The sequence below is a fragment of the Lathamus discolor genome, chromosome 1, assembly GCF_037157495.1.
Source record: "Lathamus discolor isolate bLatDis1 chromosome 1, bLatDis1.hap1, whole genome shotgun sequence".
Lineage (NCBI taxonomy): Eukaryota > Metazoa > Chordata > Aves > Psittaciformes > Psittacidae > Lathamus > Lathamus discolor.
In genome coordinates, this window is record NC_088884.1 from 162,653,005 (window position 1) to 162,673,057 (window position 20,053).

Sequence of the window (20,053 nt, forward strand, 5' to 3'; positions counted from 1 at the left end):
TCTTAGGCAGAAGCTCTTCCCTGTGAGGGTGCTGAGGCGCTGGCACAGGGTGCCCAGAGAAGCTGTGGCTGCCCCATCCCTGGCAGTGCTCAAGGCCAGGTTGGACACAGGGGCTTGGAGCAAGCTGCTCCAGTGGAAGGGGTCCCTGCCCGGGGCAGGGGTTGGAGCTGGAGGAGCTTTAAGCTCCCTTCCAACACATCTCAATCCTGTAGTCCCAGTTTGGGATGGCAAAGGATCGCTTCCAGCCGGAACACCACTCAGATCTCCTTTTATTCCAGCCCATAGGAAGGCAACGTGGCCATGTGGCATCCCAGCATCTCTCGGCTGACACTGATGCTGTTTTAGGGGTTACGCTGCAGCTGCTTGTGATTTTCCCACTGCTTTGGACCAGCTCCAGAGGTGGAGCTGAAGGAAATTCCTTGCAGCTGCTCCAGGTCGGGCTGTGTTTTCCTTTTGGGGTTCACAATGGGGGGGATTTGCCGGCGAGTTAAACTCGGGCACCTCTTGTCGCTGCTCTTTGCGGCAAATATCCTGCGTTATCCCATTAGTCATAGCCACGAGTTAACCTCTATGCTGTGGGTCTGTTGCTTGGAAGAATGCTCTGCTGCCCACTACAACTCGGGGTGTTTCAGCGGGCTCTTGTCAGCTGCTCAGGGTTTGACTTTCAACCCAGTTAATAACCGGTTGGCTTAAACCTGCGTTGGACCCATTGTGGACTTGCGGAACGCCCTTGAAACTGGAGACGCCGTTCACACCCGCCTCAAACCTTTCCCATCGATCCAGTGTCTCATCCTGGACGTTCGCCACGGATTAACGTTGCTTTTCCCCTTGACATTCCTGGTTTCCATGAACCTGCCTGTGTCTGGATTGGTTGGGTTTTTAAAGCTCGGTGGTACCTGGAGATGGGTTGGATTCGCCTGCTTGGGATGCTGTGGATGATCACCAGCTCCATCCAGTTTCCCCAGTTAAAGGTTCGTAGAATCAGACTGGTTTGAGCTGAAGGGACCGTAAAGCTCATCCAATTCCAACGCCATTGCCGTGAGCAGAGACACCTTCCACTAGACCAGGTTCAAAACCACACAGCAAAGCAGCTGGAAGGAGTCAGTTTGTGGCTTTCAGCCCATCACTGATGCTCGTGGCATCACCTACAGTGGTCCAGCAGCATCCCTGGTGCCCTGCTCCCCTCCCTGCCTCCGTTTCTCTACCTGTGACAAACAAACTGCTTCCTCTATCGGTGCCTTTGAGACCTTCTCAGGAAAGCTCTGGGGCAGAGGCTGCTCTTGCTTATTAAGTGCTTGCTATGATTCGAGCAGGCATTAGTTTGACCCGATGGTTTGCTTAGGTTTGCCTTAACCGCCCAGCTTGCAGTCAGAGCGCTGTGAAGCCGGTGAGCTAATGCTGACCTGTAGCACTTCCCCTCCTGACTTCCCAATGTGCCATTAGCCATAACCTGGCTTTTCATTAGAGCTCGTTGTTGTAGTCATCGAAGAATTGGGGATGTGCTCAGCCCCACTCGGGTTGTTCCCTGGAAGGTGTAAAGCCGGAGCTGGGGTCATTCGGCTTTGTGGCATTCCCATTCCTGGCTCTTTCCGTGTGCCTGTGTACAGCCCCATTCCCTATGGATTTTGGAAGCTGTTGTATTGTTAAATAAACACCCTCCAGTTCCCTTAATGCAGAATGGGGAAAAGAGGTATTGTCTCCTTCGCTTTAGGTGAAGGTGGTTTTGTTATATGTATGTATATAGTGTGTATATATATATACACTGTCATACACCGGTATATTGCAATGTAAGAAGGACAAGAAGGAAGGACACAAGAGGGACGTGGAGCTGCTGGAGCGAGGCCAGAGGAGGCCATGGAGATGCTGCGAGGGCTGGAGCAGCTCTGCTCTGGAGCCAGGCTGAGAGAGCTGGGCTGGGGCAGCCTGGACAAGAGAAGGCTCCTGAAGGGGAGACCTGAGAGCAGCTCCAGTGCCTAAAGGGGCTGCAGGAAAGCTGGAGAGGGGCTTGGGACAAGGGCCTGTAGGGCCAGGCCAAGGGGAATGGCTTGAACCTGCCCGAGGGGAGGCTGAGCTGAGCTCTTAGGCAGAAGCTCTTCCCTGGGAGGGTGCTGAGGCGCTGGCACAGGGTGCCCAGAGAAGCTGTGGCTGCCCCATCCCTGGCAGTGCTCAAGGCCAGGTTGGACACAGGCGCTTGGAGCAAGCTGGAACTGGAGGAGCTTTCAGGTCCCTTCCAACCCAAGCCAGGCTGGGGTTCCATGAATATACACATTGTAAAGAAATGCGCACGGATGTGATGTACGTACGTCTGCACCAAAGCAGCTTTTCTCCAGCCGCCCCTTGAGACTCCCCGGCACTTCCCTGGTTCAGGGCTCTTTTCTCCCCCCTCTTTCCCCAGCTTCATCTTTCTTCAGCAAACTCACTCCTGCCCCGAGCGCTGCTGGTGGCCGGAGCCGTGGTGCTGCCTTCCCAGCCCTCGCTGTTTAGGGCTCCTCTCCCCTTGGTTTCGTGCTCTGTGAGGACACACAGACCTGATGGAGCCGTCTGCAGGCAGAGACGTGGGCAGAAACAGGGCACGGTGCAGGCACCTGCCCACGTTCCTCGCTGCGTCGTTTCTGCCGCCGTGGCAGGTTCCTTTTATAGACAGGGAGCAAGTCAGCATCCTCCTGCAACGTGGGGCAAGGCTGAGCGAGCTGGGACTGTTCAGCCTGGAGAAGAGAAGGCTCAGGGAGCCCTTGTCACCGTGGTCCAGTGTTTAAAGGGTGGCTACAAAGCAGATGGAGACTCCCTTTGGACAAGGAGTCCCATTGGAAAGACGCGGGGTGATGGGCACAAGTTACTGCTGGGGAGATTCCAGCTGGACCCAAGAGGGAAATGTTTCCCAATGAGAACAAGCATTGGAATCATCTCCCCAGGGAAGTGGTGACTCCCCAGCGTTGGATGCTCCTAAGACTGGGCTGCACAGGGTGCTGGGCCATCCGCTGTAGGTGATGCTTTGCCTGGAAAGCTTGGACCAGCTGATCCGTGAGCTCTCTTCCAACCTGGGATTCAGGGATTCCCCCCTCACACTGCAGAGAGGGTCCCATCCACTGGGGAAATCCTTCCTTGGGTGAGGTCTCTGTGTTACCAACCCCCTTTCCTACAGGCAGCTTGTCCCAGTCTCCATGCCGGGGCTGTGGTGGGCGCCCCAGGAGGACCATCCTCCTGCTCTGCAATGCCGTGGCCATGCAGAGAGCAACAGGGAGGCTTTTGTTCTGCACCAGAAACTTTTCATCCTCCTTTATGGCTCCTTCTTTATTTCTCTTGGCCGTGCTCTCATGAATCTGAAGCAGATTAAAATACAGATCCTCCTCCCCCCCCCCCCCCCGAAAGGCCAAGAAAAGCCCAACCCCAAAGCTTGGCTGCTTCAACTCATCCCCTTTCACTGAGGTCTGTTCAAGTTAACAGTTTCCTGCATCCTGGGCAGCACAACCTCAGTTTTCCCCCTCGCCACATCCATGGCGTTTGCCATAACCTCCGTCGGCAGCATGAGGAAGGGAGGACGTGGACCAGGGTAGCTCTGATGTGGAGCAGGTTATTGCACACAGCAATCTGGTGTGGGACTCGCTGGACTGGCACCGTGGGGGACCAAAGGGGGCAGAGCCCTGCGGTATGGCTGGCAGGTAGGGATGCATGGCTGCGTTTGGGATGTCCTTTGGGGGCAGAATATTAGGTACCACTGGGAGAAGAAAGGAGGATGGGGTGCGTGGGATGGAGCTTTGTTTCTATGGATCAGTTGTTTGGTGGGGGTGGGATGGTTTGTCATGGGGACCGTTGGAAGAGCTGCATGGATCAGCTGGACGTGACCATAAGGAGTTTCTCTTGGCTTCATGAGATGCTAAATGCAGCCTGGATCTTCCTTATCCATCGTCTGCTTTTGCGCTTGGTCTTCTGTGGTATCTCCTGGTGGAAGAGCTGGATTGAACCCCCTGCCTTTGGCAGGAAGAGCATCATCAGTTACAGGAGCTAACATGGAAAGGAAATCAATAGTCCAGTGCCGGCTGGTTTTGTTGCCTCTTCTCCAAGACTGGTTTCTCCTTCCTTGCACTGGAAGCTTTCCCAGATGGAGCATGTTTGACCTTCTCTTGGAGTGGTTGAGGAGCTGGAGCCACCCAAACCTTGGCCACCACCAGTGAGCATCAGCCCCAGTGCAGGCAGGGACAGGCAGAGCCTCATCCTCCAGCCAAAACATCCTCCATGGATGAGTGTAACAGAGGGGAGAGCCCCTGAACCGTGTCAAATCCCTTTGACCCAGCAGGGGATGGAAACCGAACCCAAGCCAATGAGCTGTGCATTAACCCTGCCAAGAGCTGGGAGCAAAGGTTTCGGGGCTGGTTTGGGCTTTTCCTACTTGATTTGCAAAGCAAACCAGGCTGGGCTGAGCAGAGCAAGCATTGGTGGAGGAGTGTGAGCTGCAGGGTGGTTGCTGTGCTATAAAACCCCATCCTACCAGTGCTGGCAGGGGGCTGTGCCGCGTCTCCGCGCTCCTGTAGCATATCCACGTGGGCCGGGAGTGTCTGAACATGCGTGTTGGTCTCTGGAGGCTTTAATCAAATCCAGGCTTTCCCAGAAATCGCCTCCGAACTTCCAGTGAGCCGAGGAATCCGAAAGCAGCCGGAGCGAGGAGGCTCTGGGCTGGGAATTCCGGGCTGGAATGGTGGAGATGCTGCCTTCGGCGAGGGGCGCGAGGAGGGTGCGGGCAAGGGGCTGAAAGGTGAGTGTGGATGTGAGCGGTGCGGAGGTGATGGGAGAGGAGAGGAAGGAGCAGGAGGTTCAGCAGAAACAGGGTCTGAAGGGGGAAAGGAGGTGCAGGAGCGAGGAGGCTGCTTGGAGCAGTGGGGTGTCTGGGGGATGCTTTGGGTTGGTACGGTTTGGGTTTAGAATCATCATGGAATGGGTTGGAAGGGAGCTTAAAGCTCATCCAGCTCCACGGGCAGGGACCCCTTCCACTGGAGCAGCTTGCTCCAAGCCCCTGTGTCCAACCTGGCCTTGAGCACTGCCAGGGATGGGGCAGCCACAGCTCCTCTGGGCACCCTGTGCCAGCGCCTCGGCACCCTCATGGTAAAGACTGAACCAGGGAGGTGCCATCTCCTCACCCCGTGTACAAATGGGAGAGGTGCAATTACTGCTCCCTGGAAAACTCCCTGCTGCAGGGGAGGGTTTTGTTATCCCTCCGTAATTGCATTTGGGAAACAGGGCTCAGGCTTCAGGTACTTTCCCTGCTGCTTGGGAGACTTCGGTGCGTGCCACGTCCAGCCCTCTGCTGTGGGCAGGAGGGAGAGCACGAACCACAGCTCTTGAACTGCCTTGCCCAAGCTGGGGCTGAGCTTTCTGCCTGGCCAGGGACGGTTGCGAGCGTTCAAGGGTGAAGGCTTCAAAGAAGGGTGGCAAAAGGAAGGAGTAATGAAGGGAAGGAGTCAAGACGTGCTTGGCTTTGAGTATGAACGTGGTGGTCGGGCAGCGAAGGGGCGAGACCGAGACACCGGGTTGGTTTCTGCCTTACCCCTGAGGAGCACGCTGTGAGGGTGATGGTAACGTATTCACGTCCTGTGCAATGGATCCTAAAAGCCATGCGAGAGAAGGGTCCATTGCAATCCTTGTTCCCGGTTTAGTTGGGTCTCTCCAAGGGGAGGGAGGTTTTGGTCCGAGACGCGGTGCATGGACAGCTCAAATCTTTGCATCTCCGTTGGGGGTTTGCTGCGGGGGGGAGCAGCTTTGGGGTTGGGCTGAGGGATGGAGCTGGAACCTGCAAAAAATTCCCTGGAAAAACCCAAACCAAGTCTCTTTTATGGCTCCTGTAATTTCTTGGCAGCGCTGCAGTGGGGATGGGAACGTCGTTGTTCTCTCTGTGTGGAGCGTGTTGAACCCGCGCCGGTTCATGTCTGTGCTCCGCGGATTGGGAAGGGGGGGATTTCTATGGAAGGAGGAATCGGTTTGGAAAGCTCAGGAGGGGAAGGGAAGGAAAACCTCCTTTGCTACGAGGTTTTCCGGCTGCTTCCAGTGTTTCGGCCTAGGTAATGAGGGGCTTGGGGGCCACTGGCTGCAGCTGGATGCAAATCCCCACCGTCCGTGTGTTGTGGTGAGGATGATGTGTGTAGGGAAGAGGGGAAAATAGCTGGAGGAGAGACTCCCAGCGGGAGGAGAAGGATCCCAGCCCTGGCTGCTGCAGCCCTGCTTTGTTTTCAGGGGTGTGAGCCCGGAGCTCAGTTTTGGGCAACGATGCCTTCACCCCAGGGGGGACAAGCAAGGAGGCAGCGCTGCTCAATGCCTTCTCCTTCCCCCATCCTCCCTTTAGAGGGACCATTGGTGTCCAAGGGGCATCGCATGCTGCTAAAGGAGCCTCATGTCCGTGTGTTTTCTCCCCCAGCCTACCCATGAGCTCGGACTTCCAGCATTACAGTTTCAGGATGCCGAACATCGGGTTCCAGAACCTGCCTCTCAACATATACATCGTGGTGTTCGGCACGGCCATCTTCGTCTTCATCCTCAGTTTGCTCTTCTGTTGCTACTTGATCAGGTAAGGGAACGTGCTTCAGCTGCATTCAAGAGCTGCCCTGGCTCAGGATGAGCCGGTTGCTCATCCCTCCATGCCAAAAAGAGGATGGCATCGCCTTGTCTTTCCGTAACGTGTCTTGTGCCGGCCTGATGCAATCCCTGGAGTGGTTTAACTTGCCCTCATCACCAATGAATGTGCTCAGCCGTGTAGTGGGAGAGCAAATGTTCATCCCTCACAGAGCCAACGTACACAGTGTGTACACAGTGAGTATGGAAACCCACTTCCCCAGTGCACCTCAGAGCTCCCAACCACACAGGCAATTACATTCTCCACTGTAAAACCAGGGTGTATTTGTCTGTAGGGTCCTAAGGGCATGAATGTTGAGGGGCTGGAGCGGGGCCAGAGAAGGGAATGGAGCTGGTGCAGGGCCTGGAGCCCAAGTGTGATGGGGAACGGCTGAGGGACCTGGGGGGTTCAGATGGAGAAGAGAAGGCTCAGGGGGGACCTGATGGCTCCCTACAAGTGCCTGCCAGGAGGATGGAGCCAGGAGGGGCTGGGCTCTGCTCCCAAGGAACAAGGGATGGGACAAGAGGAACCGGCCTCAAGCTGCCCCAGGGCAGGTTTAGATGGAGCTGAGGAACCATTCCTGCCCCAGAGGGTGCTCAGGCATTGGAACAGGCTGCCCAGGGCAGGGCTGCAGGCACCGGCCCTGCAAGTGCTCACAGAGCGTGGAGACGAGGCCTCGGCGCCGTGGGTCAGTGGTGGCCTTGGCAGTGCTGGGAACGGTTGGACTGGGTGAGTTTAAAGGTCTTTTCCAACCCGGTTCATTCCATGGCTCTCTGCAAACACAGTCGGCTGCTCAAAAAGGCTGGAAAAGGATGTTTTGTGCTTCCATTTCTGCTTAACGTTTCAACACATTTTCCTCTTTAATGAGTAACTTGTGTCCTGTGTGCGTAAGGAATGTTTAATGCCCGTCAGGTTGGTTATGGGGCACAAATTGCTCATTCAACAGCACAGTTTAGAGATTAATGACGGGGGGTTGAGGCGTTAATCTGCACGATGGGGAGCAGGAGTCGGGGGGTAAAGGTTGATCCCGTTTGGGGCTTGTTTTAATTGGTTTATGGGCCACTGGGGAGAGAATTGGGCGGCTCATTGAGAGGAGAAGGTCTTCCTGCTGCAGGGAAGTGGGGAGAAGCACAGTGCCTGGGAACTGGGGCAGCAATGGGGCAAGCTGTGCTGATAGCCCTCCTGTAGAAGAGCTTTTCCGTCCTCTTTCCATCCCCTCTGGCTTTTCAGAAGGCCTCAGCTCCCTGCTAGCCATGCATCCATCCCGTCCTCTCCCTCTGTCCCCATAGCGCAGGTGCCTGGTCCTTTCTTCCGTCACAGAGGAAGAAGGTTTTCACTAAGGTTTTCATGCAGAGGCTTTTGTCCTGCATTTGTAGAGCAGGGAAGCAGGATTTCAGTGTCTCCCTCTGAATATTTGCTCATTTCCATCTATTTTCAGCTCTGTATGAAGCAATACCTCATAAAGCTTGCAGGTGAGCCCAACGCCAGGGTTACCCAGCAGTTATTTGTGCTGCCTGGGCATCAATCCTCCCGTTTGCCTGCAGTTATGTATAAGAGAATGGTGTTTGAAGGTGGACACATCTATCCGCCCCAGCAGGTGAGGCAGAACCAGATCAAGGGGTCACCCCAGCCAGCTTTGTGTCTCAGTGCTCGATGTTACCACAATCCGTGCTGGGATATTGCATCCACATCCGGTGTTCCCATTTTAACTGGGACACCAGTGGGAGGGGGATGCATAGGGAGCAGACGAACAGTGTTCAGAAGGTTCAGGGATGTGTTTTGCCCAGATGGAGCTTGAATCTACACAGCTCACTTGGCAAATGAAGAGGTGTTCGGGGCTTTGAGAGCATTCTCCTGGGCACCAGGTCTGGCTGGGTGTGTTCTGCCCCTAAGAAGCAACAAGTGGTGATGTCTGCGAGATCAAGCCAGAAAACCTCCCCTGAGAGTACTGTGACCTCAAGAGTGGGACCTCACCTGGAGCACTGTGTGCAGTTCTGGTGTCCTCAGCATAAAAAGGACATGGAACTGCTGGAACAAGTCCAGAGGAGGCCACGAGGATGATCAGGGACTGGAGCACCTCCTGTATGAAGACAGGCTGAGGAAGTTGGGGCTGTTCAGCCTGGAGAAGAGAAGGCTGCGTGGAGACCTCAGAGCAGCTTCCAGTACCTGAAGGGGGCCTATAGGGATGCTGGGGAGGGACTCTTCATTAGGGACTGTAGTGACAGGACAAGGGGTAACGGGTTCAAACTGGAACAGGGGAAGTTTAGATTGGATCTAAGGAGGAAATTCTTTCCTGTGAGGGTGGTGAGGCACTGGAATGGGTTGCCCAGGGAGGTTGTGAGTGCTCCATCCCTGGGAGTGTTCAAGGCCAGGTTGGATGAAGCCTTGGGTGGGATGGTTTAGTGTGAGGTGTCCCTGCCCATGGCAGGGGGTTGGAACTGGATGATCTTGAGGTCCTTTCCAACCCTAACCATTCTGTGGTTCTATGATTCTATGAACCCTTACATTTAGGAGCGGGAAGCATGTTGTAAGAGAGGGTGAGTAACCGGTGGAGCAAGCCAGCAAGGGAAGTGGCAAGTGCTCTGTCTCCTCATGTCTTTAAATGAAGACAGAGGGGCCTTGCTGGATGAGACGCTTTGGCTCCTGTTACTGAGGAGCTATTTAACGCGCTGTGATAGATGGGAGGTTGGATTAGATCATCTCATGATCCCTTTATAGCACTGAACTCGAGGGAGACTTCAGGAATTGCTCTGCAAATCGCTGCCCCCTGCTCTGTTATTGGCAAGAACAGAGCCAAAGCAGCAGCCTCCAGGCCTTGTTTTGCAGGGGTTTGCTGTGCCATGGGGTTTGCTGTGCCATGGGGTTACCTGTGCTGGTGTCTCCACGCTGGCAGTGCTCAAGGCCAGGTTGGATGGGTCTTGGTCCCATTGGAGCAAGCTGCTCCAGTGAAAGGTGGCCCTGCCATCGCAGGGGGTTGGAACTGGAGGAGGTTTAAGGTCTCTTCCAACCCAACCCATTCCATGATACTGTGATCTGTTTGGCAAACAACAAGTGGAGCTCATGGCACCATCCTCTGGGCCCTGGTTCTCATCGCCTGCATGGGATCAGAGCATCCCATGCACCCTCCTCGCATCCCCAGCTGGAGAGTGCAAGAACCAATCTCTGGTGTATTTACCTCTTTAACACAGAGCTGATGGCGTCAAATAAAGGATGTATCAGGGGAGGAGAGCACTTTGCTTCGTAACTGCATCCATACAGAGTGCGCAGCCCACTCGGATGGGAGGAAAGGTGATGTTTTTAATCAGGTTGGATCAAAATGGAATCCAGTCGGAATTTCAGCCCAAAGCAAAGCAAAGATCATCGCTGTCTGTGCCGTCCAGGTGGATCTTGAGCTCTTCTGCTGCTGGAAACCGCTCTGGTACAAAGCACAGGTCCCATCCTCGTGGTCCCATCTCTGCTTGGAAAAGTTAATGGGAGAAAGGGGAAGAAAGAAGAGAGGAAGTGCTGCCGGTGGCTGTTTGTGTCTGATCTCTGCTGAGACACTGGGGCTGTGCAGCCTGGAGGAGAGAAGCTGCGTGGAGACCTCAGAGCAGCTTCCAGTGTCTGAAGGGGGCTACAAGGATGCTGGCGAGGGGCTCTTCATCAGAGACTGCAGTGATAGGACAAGGGGTGATGGGTTCAAACTGAAACAGGGGAAGTTTAGATTGGATCTAAGGCAGAAGCTCTTCCCTGTGAGGGTGCTGAGGCGCTGGCACAGGGTGCCCAGAGAAGCTGTGGCTGCCCCATCCCTGGCAGTGCTCAAGGCCAGGTTGGACACAGGGGCTTGGAGCAAGCTGCTCCAGTGGAAGGGGTCCCTGCCCATGGCAGGGGTTGGAGCTGGAGGAGCTTTGAGGTCCCTTCCAACACAAAACCAGGCTGGGATTCGATGAAACAAGCAGATCCCGGGGGTAAAGCTGCCAAAGGGTTTCCTCCAGTTTATTCCTGCAGTTGTTCGCTCGATTTGGAGTCACTCAGGTAACTGAGGTGCTCCCTTTCCTGTGGGAAGCATGGAAAACTTGGGAAGAGAGCAGAAACTCCACGGAAGGCCGTTACTGCGCTCATGGGTGGGTGATGGTGTTCGTACACGCGCAGTCTCCAGCCCTGCGCTGGTTTCTAAGCCGCTGTGTGGTCCCTTATCTAAACCCGCATCTGCCAGACATTCCTCTGGAGTCACAGCTCCTGACAGGAGATGGATGGAGCCCCGTGTCCAGCAGGGAGTAACGCCTGCCAGGATCCGGGGTCTCATTACAACAGCTGTGTAAGGTCCGACCGGGATCCATCTGGCCCCGGATCCTGGCTTGGGAAGGGGAGCATGGAGGAGCAGACGGAGCTCACGCACTTGAGGACCAGATGTGCTCGTGCCCTTCCCCATAACCTGCAGGGAGGGCGTGATTTTGGCACATTGTCCCTGCGTAGCTTGATCCCGCGGCATCGTGGCATCCGAGCTGCATGGATCCGGGTCCAGATGCTTGCTTCTCCCCGTCGCTGGTCCAGATGCCACCACCACATCTTGGCCTTGTTCTACACAACGCATTCCCTCTGGTGGCTTTGGCTGTGATGCTCAGTGCTCCATAGGACAGATTCCTTTTCCCATGCCGCAGAGTTTTTCCCCTCCTATGGAGCCTCCAGCCCTGCATCCTGCTTTGCCCCATCTGTCTTTCATAAGCAGTTTCCCAGCCGCCGGCATCCCTGCGGATCGGGCTGGTTTCAGCCTGTTTGCTCCATTGTTCCTGCATCTTCTGCTCATGTTGCTGCTCGGGGGCACTGGTGGAGGGCTCCTGACCCCACTTCCATCCGTGGCTCTGCAGGCAGGTTCCCTGCCAGGCAGCAGCACTGGAGGAGCAGGGATGGCTCCCTGTGGAATGTGGGGCTCAGGAGCTGATTTATTGCATCGCTCTCGGACATTCCTCAACCTTGAAGCTCCAGGACCTTTTTGAGGGGTGTTTTTGAGCAGGACAAGGGGTGTATTTTACATCCTCTTTTCATGTATCACCCACTGCAGCCTCGTGGGATCCGGAAGGCTCTGAGAGCTCTGGGTGAAACAAGCAGGGGTTGAGCCAGCCCCAGAATAGCCTTTTGGGAAGTGAAACTACAGGCAAGGGAGTTTCCCAGCTGAAATCCCACTGGAGGTGGGGAAGATGCTGCTGGGGTTGTGCGAGCGCTGCAGACACTCGGGGACATCTGATGCAAAGCCCTTTGTGAGTCCGCAGAGCACTGCACTCAACGGCACGTAACGAGGAGCAGCGTTAGGCGGGGGGTTGCAAGGTATTGAGTTGAGGAGGATCAGCTTCTGCAGCCAGAGCGATGCGCCCGGATGGGGAACTGGGCTGCTGTTGGGAAGGATGTTTTATTGGTCATAGAATGGCATGGTTTGGGTTGAAGGGACCTTAGAGCTCCTCCAGCTCCAACCCCTGCCACGGGCAGGGACCCCTTCCACTGGAGCAGCTTGCTCCAAGCCCCTGTGTCCAACCTGGCCTTGAGCACTGCCAGGGATGGGGCAGCCACAGCTTCTCTGGGCACCCTGCGCCAGCGCCTCAGCACCCTCACAGGGAAGAGCTTCTGCCTAAGAGCTCAGCTCAGTCTCCCCTTGGGCAGGTTCAAGCCATTCCCCTTGGCCTGGCCCTACAGGCCCTTGTCCCAAGCCCCTCTCCAGCTTTCCTGCAGCCCCTTTAGGCACTGGAGCTGCTCTCAGGTCTCCCCTTCTCTTGTCCAGGCTGCCCCAGCCCAGCTCTCTCAGCCTGGCTCCAGAGCAGAGCTGCTCCAGCCCTCGCAGCATCTCCATGGCCTCCTCTGGCCTCGCTCCAGCAGCTCCACGTCCCTCTTGTGCTGCTGCCCCAGAGCTGGATCAGGGCTGCAGGGGGGGTCTCCCCATCACACAGCAGAGGGGCAGGATCCCCTCCCTGAGGTGCTGCTCCCGCTCTGGGGGTGCACCCAGCACACGGGGGGGTTCTGGGCTCAAGCGCTCACTGGAGCTGGGTCATGGGGAGCTTCTCCTCACCCAGCACCTCAAGTCCCTGTCCTCAGGGCTGCTCCATCCGGTCTCCATTCAGGCTGTGTTTGTGCTGCGGTTGAGCTGAAAGCTGTGCAGGGATGTGATGTGTTCCTGCTGTTCTGCTCGGTCTCCCCATCCTTTAACCCAGCACCCCCCTCCTGCTGTCCTGGTTAGGAAAAAGAACCCAAAAAGCCCCCAGATTCCCAAGGTGAAGGTTTGTTCCCTTGTGGGTTTTGGCATCTCCTTATCTCTGGCTATTGAATTACCCCTGGGATAGGAAGTGAGAGGTGGAAGATGTCCTGGTGCTTCCCTTCCAAAGCTTTCCGTGCCGGTGTTCAGGTAAAGACCATCCTTTGCTTGCTCAGCCACACAGATGACTCTTCCTTGGTCTGCTTGGGGGGCAGAGAAGAGATTCAGAGCGGCCCTGCGGAGAAGGACTTGGGGGTGCTGGTCGATGAGAAAATGAACATGAGCCGGCTGCAGTGTGCGCTCGCAGCCCAGAAACCAACCGTATCCTGGGCTGCATCCAAAGGAGCGTGACCAGCAGGGCGAAGGAGGTGATCCTGCCCCTCTGCTCTGCTCTTGTGAGACCTCACCTGGAGCATTGTGTGCAGTTCTGGTGTCCTCAACATAAAAAGGACATGGAACTGTTGGAACAAGTCCAGAGGAGGCCACGAGGATGATCAGGGGACTGGAGCACCTCCCGTATGAAGACAGGCTGAGGAAGTTGGGGCTGTTCAGGCTGGAGAAGAGAAGGCTGCGTGGGGACCTCAGAGCAGCCTTCCAGTACCTGAAGGGGGCCTATAGGGATGCTGGGGAGGGACTCTTCATCAGGGACTGTAGTGACAGGACAAGGGGTAATGGGTTCAAACTTAAACAGGGGAAGTTTAGATTGGATCTAAGGAGGAAATTCTTTCCTGTGAGGGTGGTGAGGCACTGGAATGGGTTGCCCAGGGAGGTTGTGAATGCTCCATCCCTGGCAGTGTTCAAGGCCAGGTTGGACGAAGCCTTGGGTGGGATGGTTTAGTGTGAGGTGTCCCTGTCCATGGCAGGGGGGTTGGAACTGGATGATCTTGAGGTCCTTTCCAACCCTAACTATTCTATGATTCTAACCCAGCATTGCCCAAGCATTGTGATGGGGGCTTCAGTTGGAAACCTCTGTGCAGGGAGGTCCCTTTCCCCCTTGGGTCTGAGGAAGAAGGTACCACATCCAGTCTAGGAAGTGCCGGCAGCAGCGGTGGTTCGGTAGCAGGGATCTGTCGTAGGGAGTTGTGGCAGCTCCCGGTTTATTCAACAGCTTTTGCTGGTCTTACTGGTGCTGACTTGATGGTAGGAGATGAGGGAGGCCAAAGAGGAGCAGAGGAGGAGGCTGTGTGCTTCTGGATGGAGACGCTGCTGTCCCAGCGGCAGGGAGGGGTGGCTGCTGCCTGGATGCATCGTTTCCCGTGGCCATTCTGAGCTCTGAAATGAAGAAAGAAGAGCATTAAATCAGGGAAGGAGGGAAATGAAACACTGGGGGGGGTGCAGAAACCCTGTTTTCTTGCCCATCTTCATGCTTCTCCTTGTTCTGATTGCAGGCTCAGGCATCAAGCGCACAAAGAGCTCTACGCCTACAAACAGGTGAGGTGATGCACAGTAAGTTGTCCTCCTCTTCTGCTTAGTGCCAAATCCATGCTGAAGCAGTCACTCCCATCAGCTTTCCTTCTGTGCTTCCCTTGGGAGGCCTTTGGCCATCAAAGGGAAGTCGCAATGTCCACATAAACCTCTGCCCCCACTGATTTAGTGGGGACATTTCCCATTGTGAGCGGTAACACCACTGCTTCCTCATGGTCAAACCGTGTCGGGCCCCGGTCTGCTCCTGGGGTTGGAGCCAGCTGCTCTGATCCAGCCACGGGGCTCTCATAGGGCTGGCTCAGTGGGGACATCACCTGGGTTGCCACACACACCAGTGCTAAAGGAACACGACCGAGAGGTTGATGTCAGGATCCTGCTTCAATGTCCCATCGTCTGCAGGGCTTGTGGAAGCTTTCTGCCTCCAATCTGCTGTTCAAGCAGGAAACTGGATGGAGTTGGGCTGATTAGGATATGATATATGATATGATATGATGATGATTAGGATAGGATAGGATAGGATACGATAGGATACGATAGGATACGATAGGATAACACATGATCACCCTAGATTTATAGCCTTCCCCAGGCGTTTAGCCTGGATGGAGTGAAGCTGGAGCAGCAGATGTCCATGCAGGAGCTCATGGCAGAGTGAGGAAGCACAAGAGGTTTAAATATGGGGGGCGTTTGGTCCTTGGGGTGATAGTTACAGCTCTGCCAGCGCTGCCTTCCTCCTGGTCCTGCACATGGGAGAAGGCTCCCTGTGCTCCGTGGCTGTACTGAGTGTACTGGGGGGGGGGGGGTTCCAGTTAAACTGGGACAATCACCTGCGATCCCTATGGAGGGTTTTCCTGTGCATACTCCTGGCAGAAGCTGTGTCCTGATGGAGTGCTCTGTGTTGCAGGTTATACTCAAGGAGAAGGTGAAGGAGCTGAACCTACACGAGGTGAGTAGTGGCAAAGAGTCCTTCACCCTCCTCTTCCTCACACTGGGGATGGAGGACAGGCGCAGGTAGGACGCAGCCAGTACCCAGCACCCTCCTCCTTCTGGGTCCTTTCAGCTTTCACTGCATCCTTATGGCTTTAACCTGGCAGAGGGGAGATGGGGATGAGAGCAACAAGAGCCTGTCCCGTGATTCCTCCTCCCCTTCTGCTCCCCACAGCCGAGGAGCTGATCCCCAAGGGCAGGAGTTGCAGACAGGGACGGAACGGTCCTGGCTTGAGGCTCCTATTTCTGATCCACTCCCATTAACGTGACTTGCAGTGGGGTTTTTGCCAGCACTGGGGCTTAAAAGCACTTCCCGGGGCGAGAAGCTCATTGCAGGAGGGATTTGGGAATGTGCCTGGGAATGGCCGGGATAAGCCTCCATCCTCCTCCATCCCCTCCATCCGCAGCCCAAATGCTTTCAGAGGGGATGATGGGTCCATGGGGCAGGGGGTAGAGCAGCTTGAGCTCTTCCCTGGCATTTGGGAAAGGCTGGAAAGAAGCGGTAGCTCCAGCTCCATGGAAAATATCCCTTTTTGGGCATTGGGATTTGGGATGTGCCGTGCTGGGAAGCAGAACGGTGGGGGGGGGGGGGGATTGAGCAACACCAGGGGCTGCTGCCAGCGCTCACAAGGAGCTGTGCGGAGGGGAAAGTGCCGCTGAGCTCCTCATCCCTGTGGATCTGGCTTTGGTTTTCCCCCTTTTCCCATCACCCGTCTCTCCCAGGGCTTCCCGGAGCTCCAGATGTGTGTGTTCCCTGGGGATTATCCCAGCCAATGGTGCTCCGGTGGCTGGAATGTATGGACAGGGGCCATGGCTCCCATAGTGTTGGTGCCCGCCTGCTTCATCCCGAGGGATTTTGGCAGCGGAGCTGGCCATTGTTTGGGAATGATGGAGACTCCCAAGCCAGGGGGGCTGGGACAAACAGCTGGGAATATCCCAAATCCCCAGGAATAGCCAAAATACATCAGGAAAATACAGAATAGGGGAACATTTCAGCTGGGGTAACAGCCACTGACTTCACCAGCGCTGGGATAGAGATGCACCCTTTGCCTTCTCATCCCCGTTAGCCCTATGGATGCAGCTCCATCCCAGGCACCAAGCAGCAGTGTGGCTTTTGTCCTCGTGCACCCTAAAGGCTCCTGGCACATCCCAGCCGTGTGCCTGTTGCTCCAGGGAGGCTCCAGAGTCCTTTCCATTGGGAAAGGGAGACCCAAGCCTCAGCCTGGGATCCCAAAGGTTGTGCAATGAAGCCTGGGAAGGCTTTAGAGGGGGGTCGGAGCTGCAGAGGAGTGGGAATTCCCTATGGCAAAGGGAGGATTTTCCCTCCCCACCCCAGCACTGGCGTCAGAACCCAAATTCCCCTTTTTTTCCCCAGGCAAAGGCAGGGATGAGGTGAGCACTGGGGGCGGGAGGTGGGAAGTGGCCAAGGGGGAACTTCCAGTGCCCAAAGGGGCTGCAGGAAACCTGGAGAGAGGCTTGGGACAAGGGCCTGTAGGGCCAGGCCAAGGGGAATGGCTTGAACCTGCCCGAGGGGAGACTGAGATGGGCTCTTAGGCAGAAGCTCTTCCCTGGGAGGGTGCTGAGGCACTGGCACAGGGTGCCCAGAGAAGCTGTGGCTGCCCCATCCCTGGCAGTGCTCAAGGCCAGGTTGGACACAGGGGCTTGGAGCAAGCTGCTCCAGTGGAAGGGGTCCCTGCCCGTGGCAGGGGTTGGAGCTGGAGGAGCTTTGAGGTCCCTTCAACCCAAACCAGGCTGGGGTTTAGGTCAGTTTGGGGGCGTCTCTGTGGTTTCCATGTGCACAAAACCATCCCAGCCCCTGACTGCTCCTCTCTGCTTCCCCCCTCTCAGATCTGTGCCGTGTGCCTGGAGGAGTTCAAGCCCAAGGACGAGCTGGGGATCTGTCCCTGCAAACATGCCTTCCACAGGAAGTGAGTGTGGGCAGCGGGGCTGCCCTGCGTCCTGCGTCCTGCCCGGGAGCACTGGGAAGGCCCCTGGGTCAGGGCACCTCCTGCTGCTGCTCCTCAGTCTGGGTTTAGCCCAGCCTGATCCCAATCCCAGGGGATTATGGCATGAATTTGAGCATTTGGAGCAGCGATGGTCAAGTTGTGAGCTGGCAAAACCACTTACATATAGATATATACATGTATATATATATACACACATATATTTATATTATATTTATATTATATTATATTATATTATATTATATTATATTATATTATATTATATTATATTATATTATATTATATTATATTATATTATATTATATTATATTTATATTATATTATATTATATTCCTGGTATCTTTCTATTATAGTATATTTCTATTATATTATATTCCAAAAATGGAACTAGATGATCTTAAGGTCCTTTTGAACCCAAACCATTCTAAGATCCCAGGTATGTCCATCCTAATGTGTGTATATTCCTATTTCCCTGTATAATTCAGTATCTATGGATAAAATGGCTATTTAGAGGCACTGCAGCTTGCTGGGAAACAGCCGGGGCCCCAAAGGTGCTTGTGTCTGAGGAGTGTTTGGACCTCACTCTTGGATGAGGGCTTGGACTTGGGCTGAGTTGGGAGCTGGTCTTGGTGATGCTCACGAGTCCTTTCCAATGCAGGCTTTGATTCTACGAAATACGTATGTACATATACATATGGAAATAGATGTGTATATACATGTATATCTATATATACTTAATATATGTTTATATATATATATACATGTATAAATAGATGTGTGTGTATATCTATATATACTTAATATATATTTACATATATATACACATGTATAAATAGATGTGTGTATCTATATATACTTAATATATATTTACATATATGTATACATATATAAATGGATGTGTATATACATATATATATCTATATATACTTAATATGTATTTATATACACATCTATTTACATATACATGTACTAATTCCTGTATATGCATATGTATATATATAAAAATATATATCGAAATTTCATATGTTTATGAATTTCATGTAAATTTGTTCAGCCTGGACAAGAGAAGGCTCCTGAAGGGGAGACCTGAGAGCAGCTCCAGTGCCTAAAGGGGCTGCAGGAAAGCTGGAGAGGGGCTTGGGACAAGGGCCTGTAGGGCCAGGCCAAGGGGAATGGCTTGAACCTGCCCGAGGGGAGACTGAGCTGAGCTCTTAGGCAGAAATGGGGCTGGAATGGGATGAGCTTTAAGCTCCCTTCCAACCCACACCACACTGAGTCTATGAATACGCCTTGTATCTAAAAGGCCTGATAAAGGCACTAAAAGAGGGTGTCAGGGCCCAGCACCGCTGTAGTGGGGTCCCAGTTGTGGGTTTCCCATCTTAGCACCCCATAACCCCCTTTCCCCTGTGTGTGTTCCCCCCCCGCAGGTGCCTCATCAAGTGGCTGGAGGTGCGCAAGGTCTGCCCGCTCTGCAACATGCCAGTGCTGCAGCTGGCGCAGCTGCACAAGCAGCAGGACCCCGGCCCCCCCCAGGGCCCCCTGCCCGGGGCAGAGAACATCGTATAGCTCCAGCATCCCATGGACCGCCCCACGGCCCCCCCCCCGGGCACACCGGGACACCCGGAGCACCGAGGGACACGAGGGGACACGGGGGGCCCGGAGCACTTTAGTGTGGGGCACGTACCTGCTGGGTGCTGCCCCATCGCTGCCTCCATGGAGCTGTGCCGGGATGGAGCCTCTCGAGCCTGAGCTTGATTCCTCGTTCCCGGGGTGAGGAGGGGATCTGGGGTCCTTGTTGGGTGCCTGCACTTCAGCCTTCTTCCAGCACATCCCTTCTCCTGCACGATATCCATTGGGAAGTGATACGGAGCAGCAGCGAGCCATCCCACAGCCTCCTGTGGCGACGGGATGGCCCCCTCCGACACAGAGGCCTGGCTAATGCCACCCTCCTACAAGCCATGGGATTGGAGATCAGCTCCCAGCCATCATCCTGCGGGAATTCCAGTGGCTCCAGCTGGTTTACTTCCCAGCCCTGCACCCATCCATGGCACCCAGATACACTTGGGGACCTCAGAGCATCTCAGCCGCTCTCCTCCGCACAGGGTTACCTTTGCCGTTGCGATTCCTATGTAAAGATGGGATCTCGGCATTCCAGGCACCCTGATCCCGGGATTTGGAGCCACCTTGGCACCCTCTGCCCGTCCAAAAGGGCTTACGCAGGGTGGAGGAGCCAGTGTCACCCATGGAAGATGCCATCATCCCCTCCTCGGCACAATGGGCTACCTCACCCTCCGATGGGCACCATCCTGGTGTGATCCATGGAACCACGGGAAGGGCAGCGAATCCCATCCTTGGGATTCACCCATCCCGTTCTGCTAGGCCTGATTGGGGGGGGGGGGGGGTGTGGATGAGGGACACGGGATGTGGGGGTGATTTCCTTGCCAAAACCCCCCAAATCCAACCCAATTTGGGGGTGGCTCCCACCTCCACGGCCACAGCTCTTCTTGTTGGAGGGGGGGTGTCAGTATTCCCAGGCACGGGGTCGGGATTAAATCCCCTGGGATGCCCCCCGCCTGTTTATGGAGCGTTGGAGCCTCATAGACGTGTTTGTACACTACGGATTCTGCAGCAGAATATTTCTGTCTCTTTTTTTGTTGGTGGGGTTTTTTTTGTAAGCTCTATTTTTGTATATTTAAGGCTATTTTCAACTCCAACTGAGGCGACTTTTGCTATTCCCGCTCTTGGGAAGGGAAAGAAGGGGGAAAAAAACCTGGAAAAGGCCAACGGTTTACATGGGAGTTGACTTGGAATGTAAATAAACAGCAGGTTTTGGAAGCGGGGGTGTGTTTGCAGAGCGAGCTG

General features: G+C 54.8%; 1 protein-coding gene across 5 annotated transcripts in view; it reads left to right on the top strand.

The window, feature by feature from the left end:
- RNF24 (ring finger protein 24) overlaps positions 1 to 20,026 on the top strand; it is a 34,011-nt gene extending 13,985 nt beyond the window's left edge. For 3 of the 5 annotated variants that reach the window (XM_065661960.1, XM_065661951.1, XM_065661982.1), the window contains 5 exons: positions 6,404 to 6,553; positions 14,207 to 14,249; positions 15,145 to 15,186; positions 17,076 to 17,155; positions 18,619 to 20,026. In XM_065661960.1, coding sequence (XP_065518032.1) covers positions 6,411 to 6,553; positions 14,207 to 14,249; positions 15,145 to 15,186; positions 17,076 to 17,155; positions 18,619 to 18,757 — 447 coding nt within the window. In that variant the 5' untranslated portion in view covers positions 6,404 to 6,410 and the 3' untranslated portion in view covers positions 18,758 to 20,026. Of the gene's footprint in view, positions 1 to 3,867; positions 4,751 to 5,097; positions 5,568 to 6,403; positions 6,554 to 14,206; positions 14,250 to 15,144; positions 15,187 to 17,075; positions 17,156 to 18,618 lie in introns of those variants that run through there. The other 2 variants (XM_065661966.1, XM_065661974.1) reach the window with 2 other exon arrangements.
- The last annotated feature ends 27 nt before the right edge of the window (positions 20,027 to 20,053 follow it).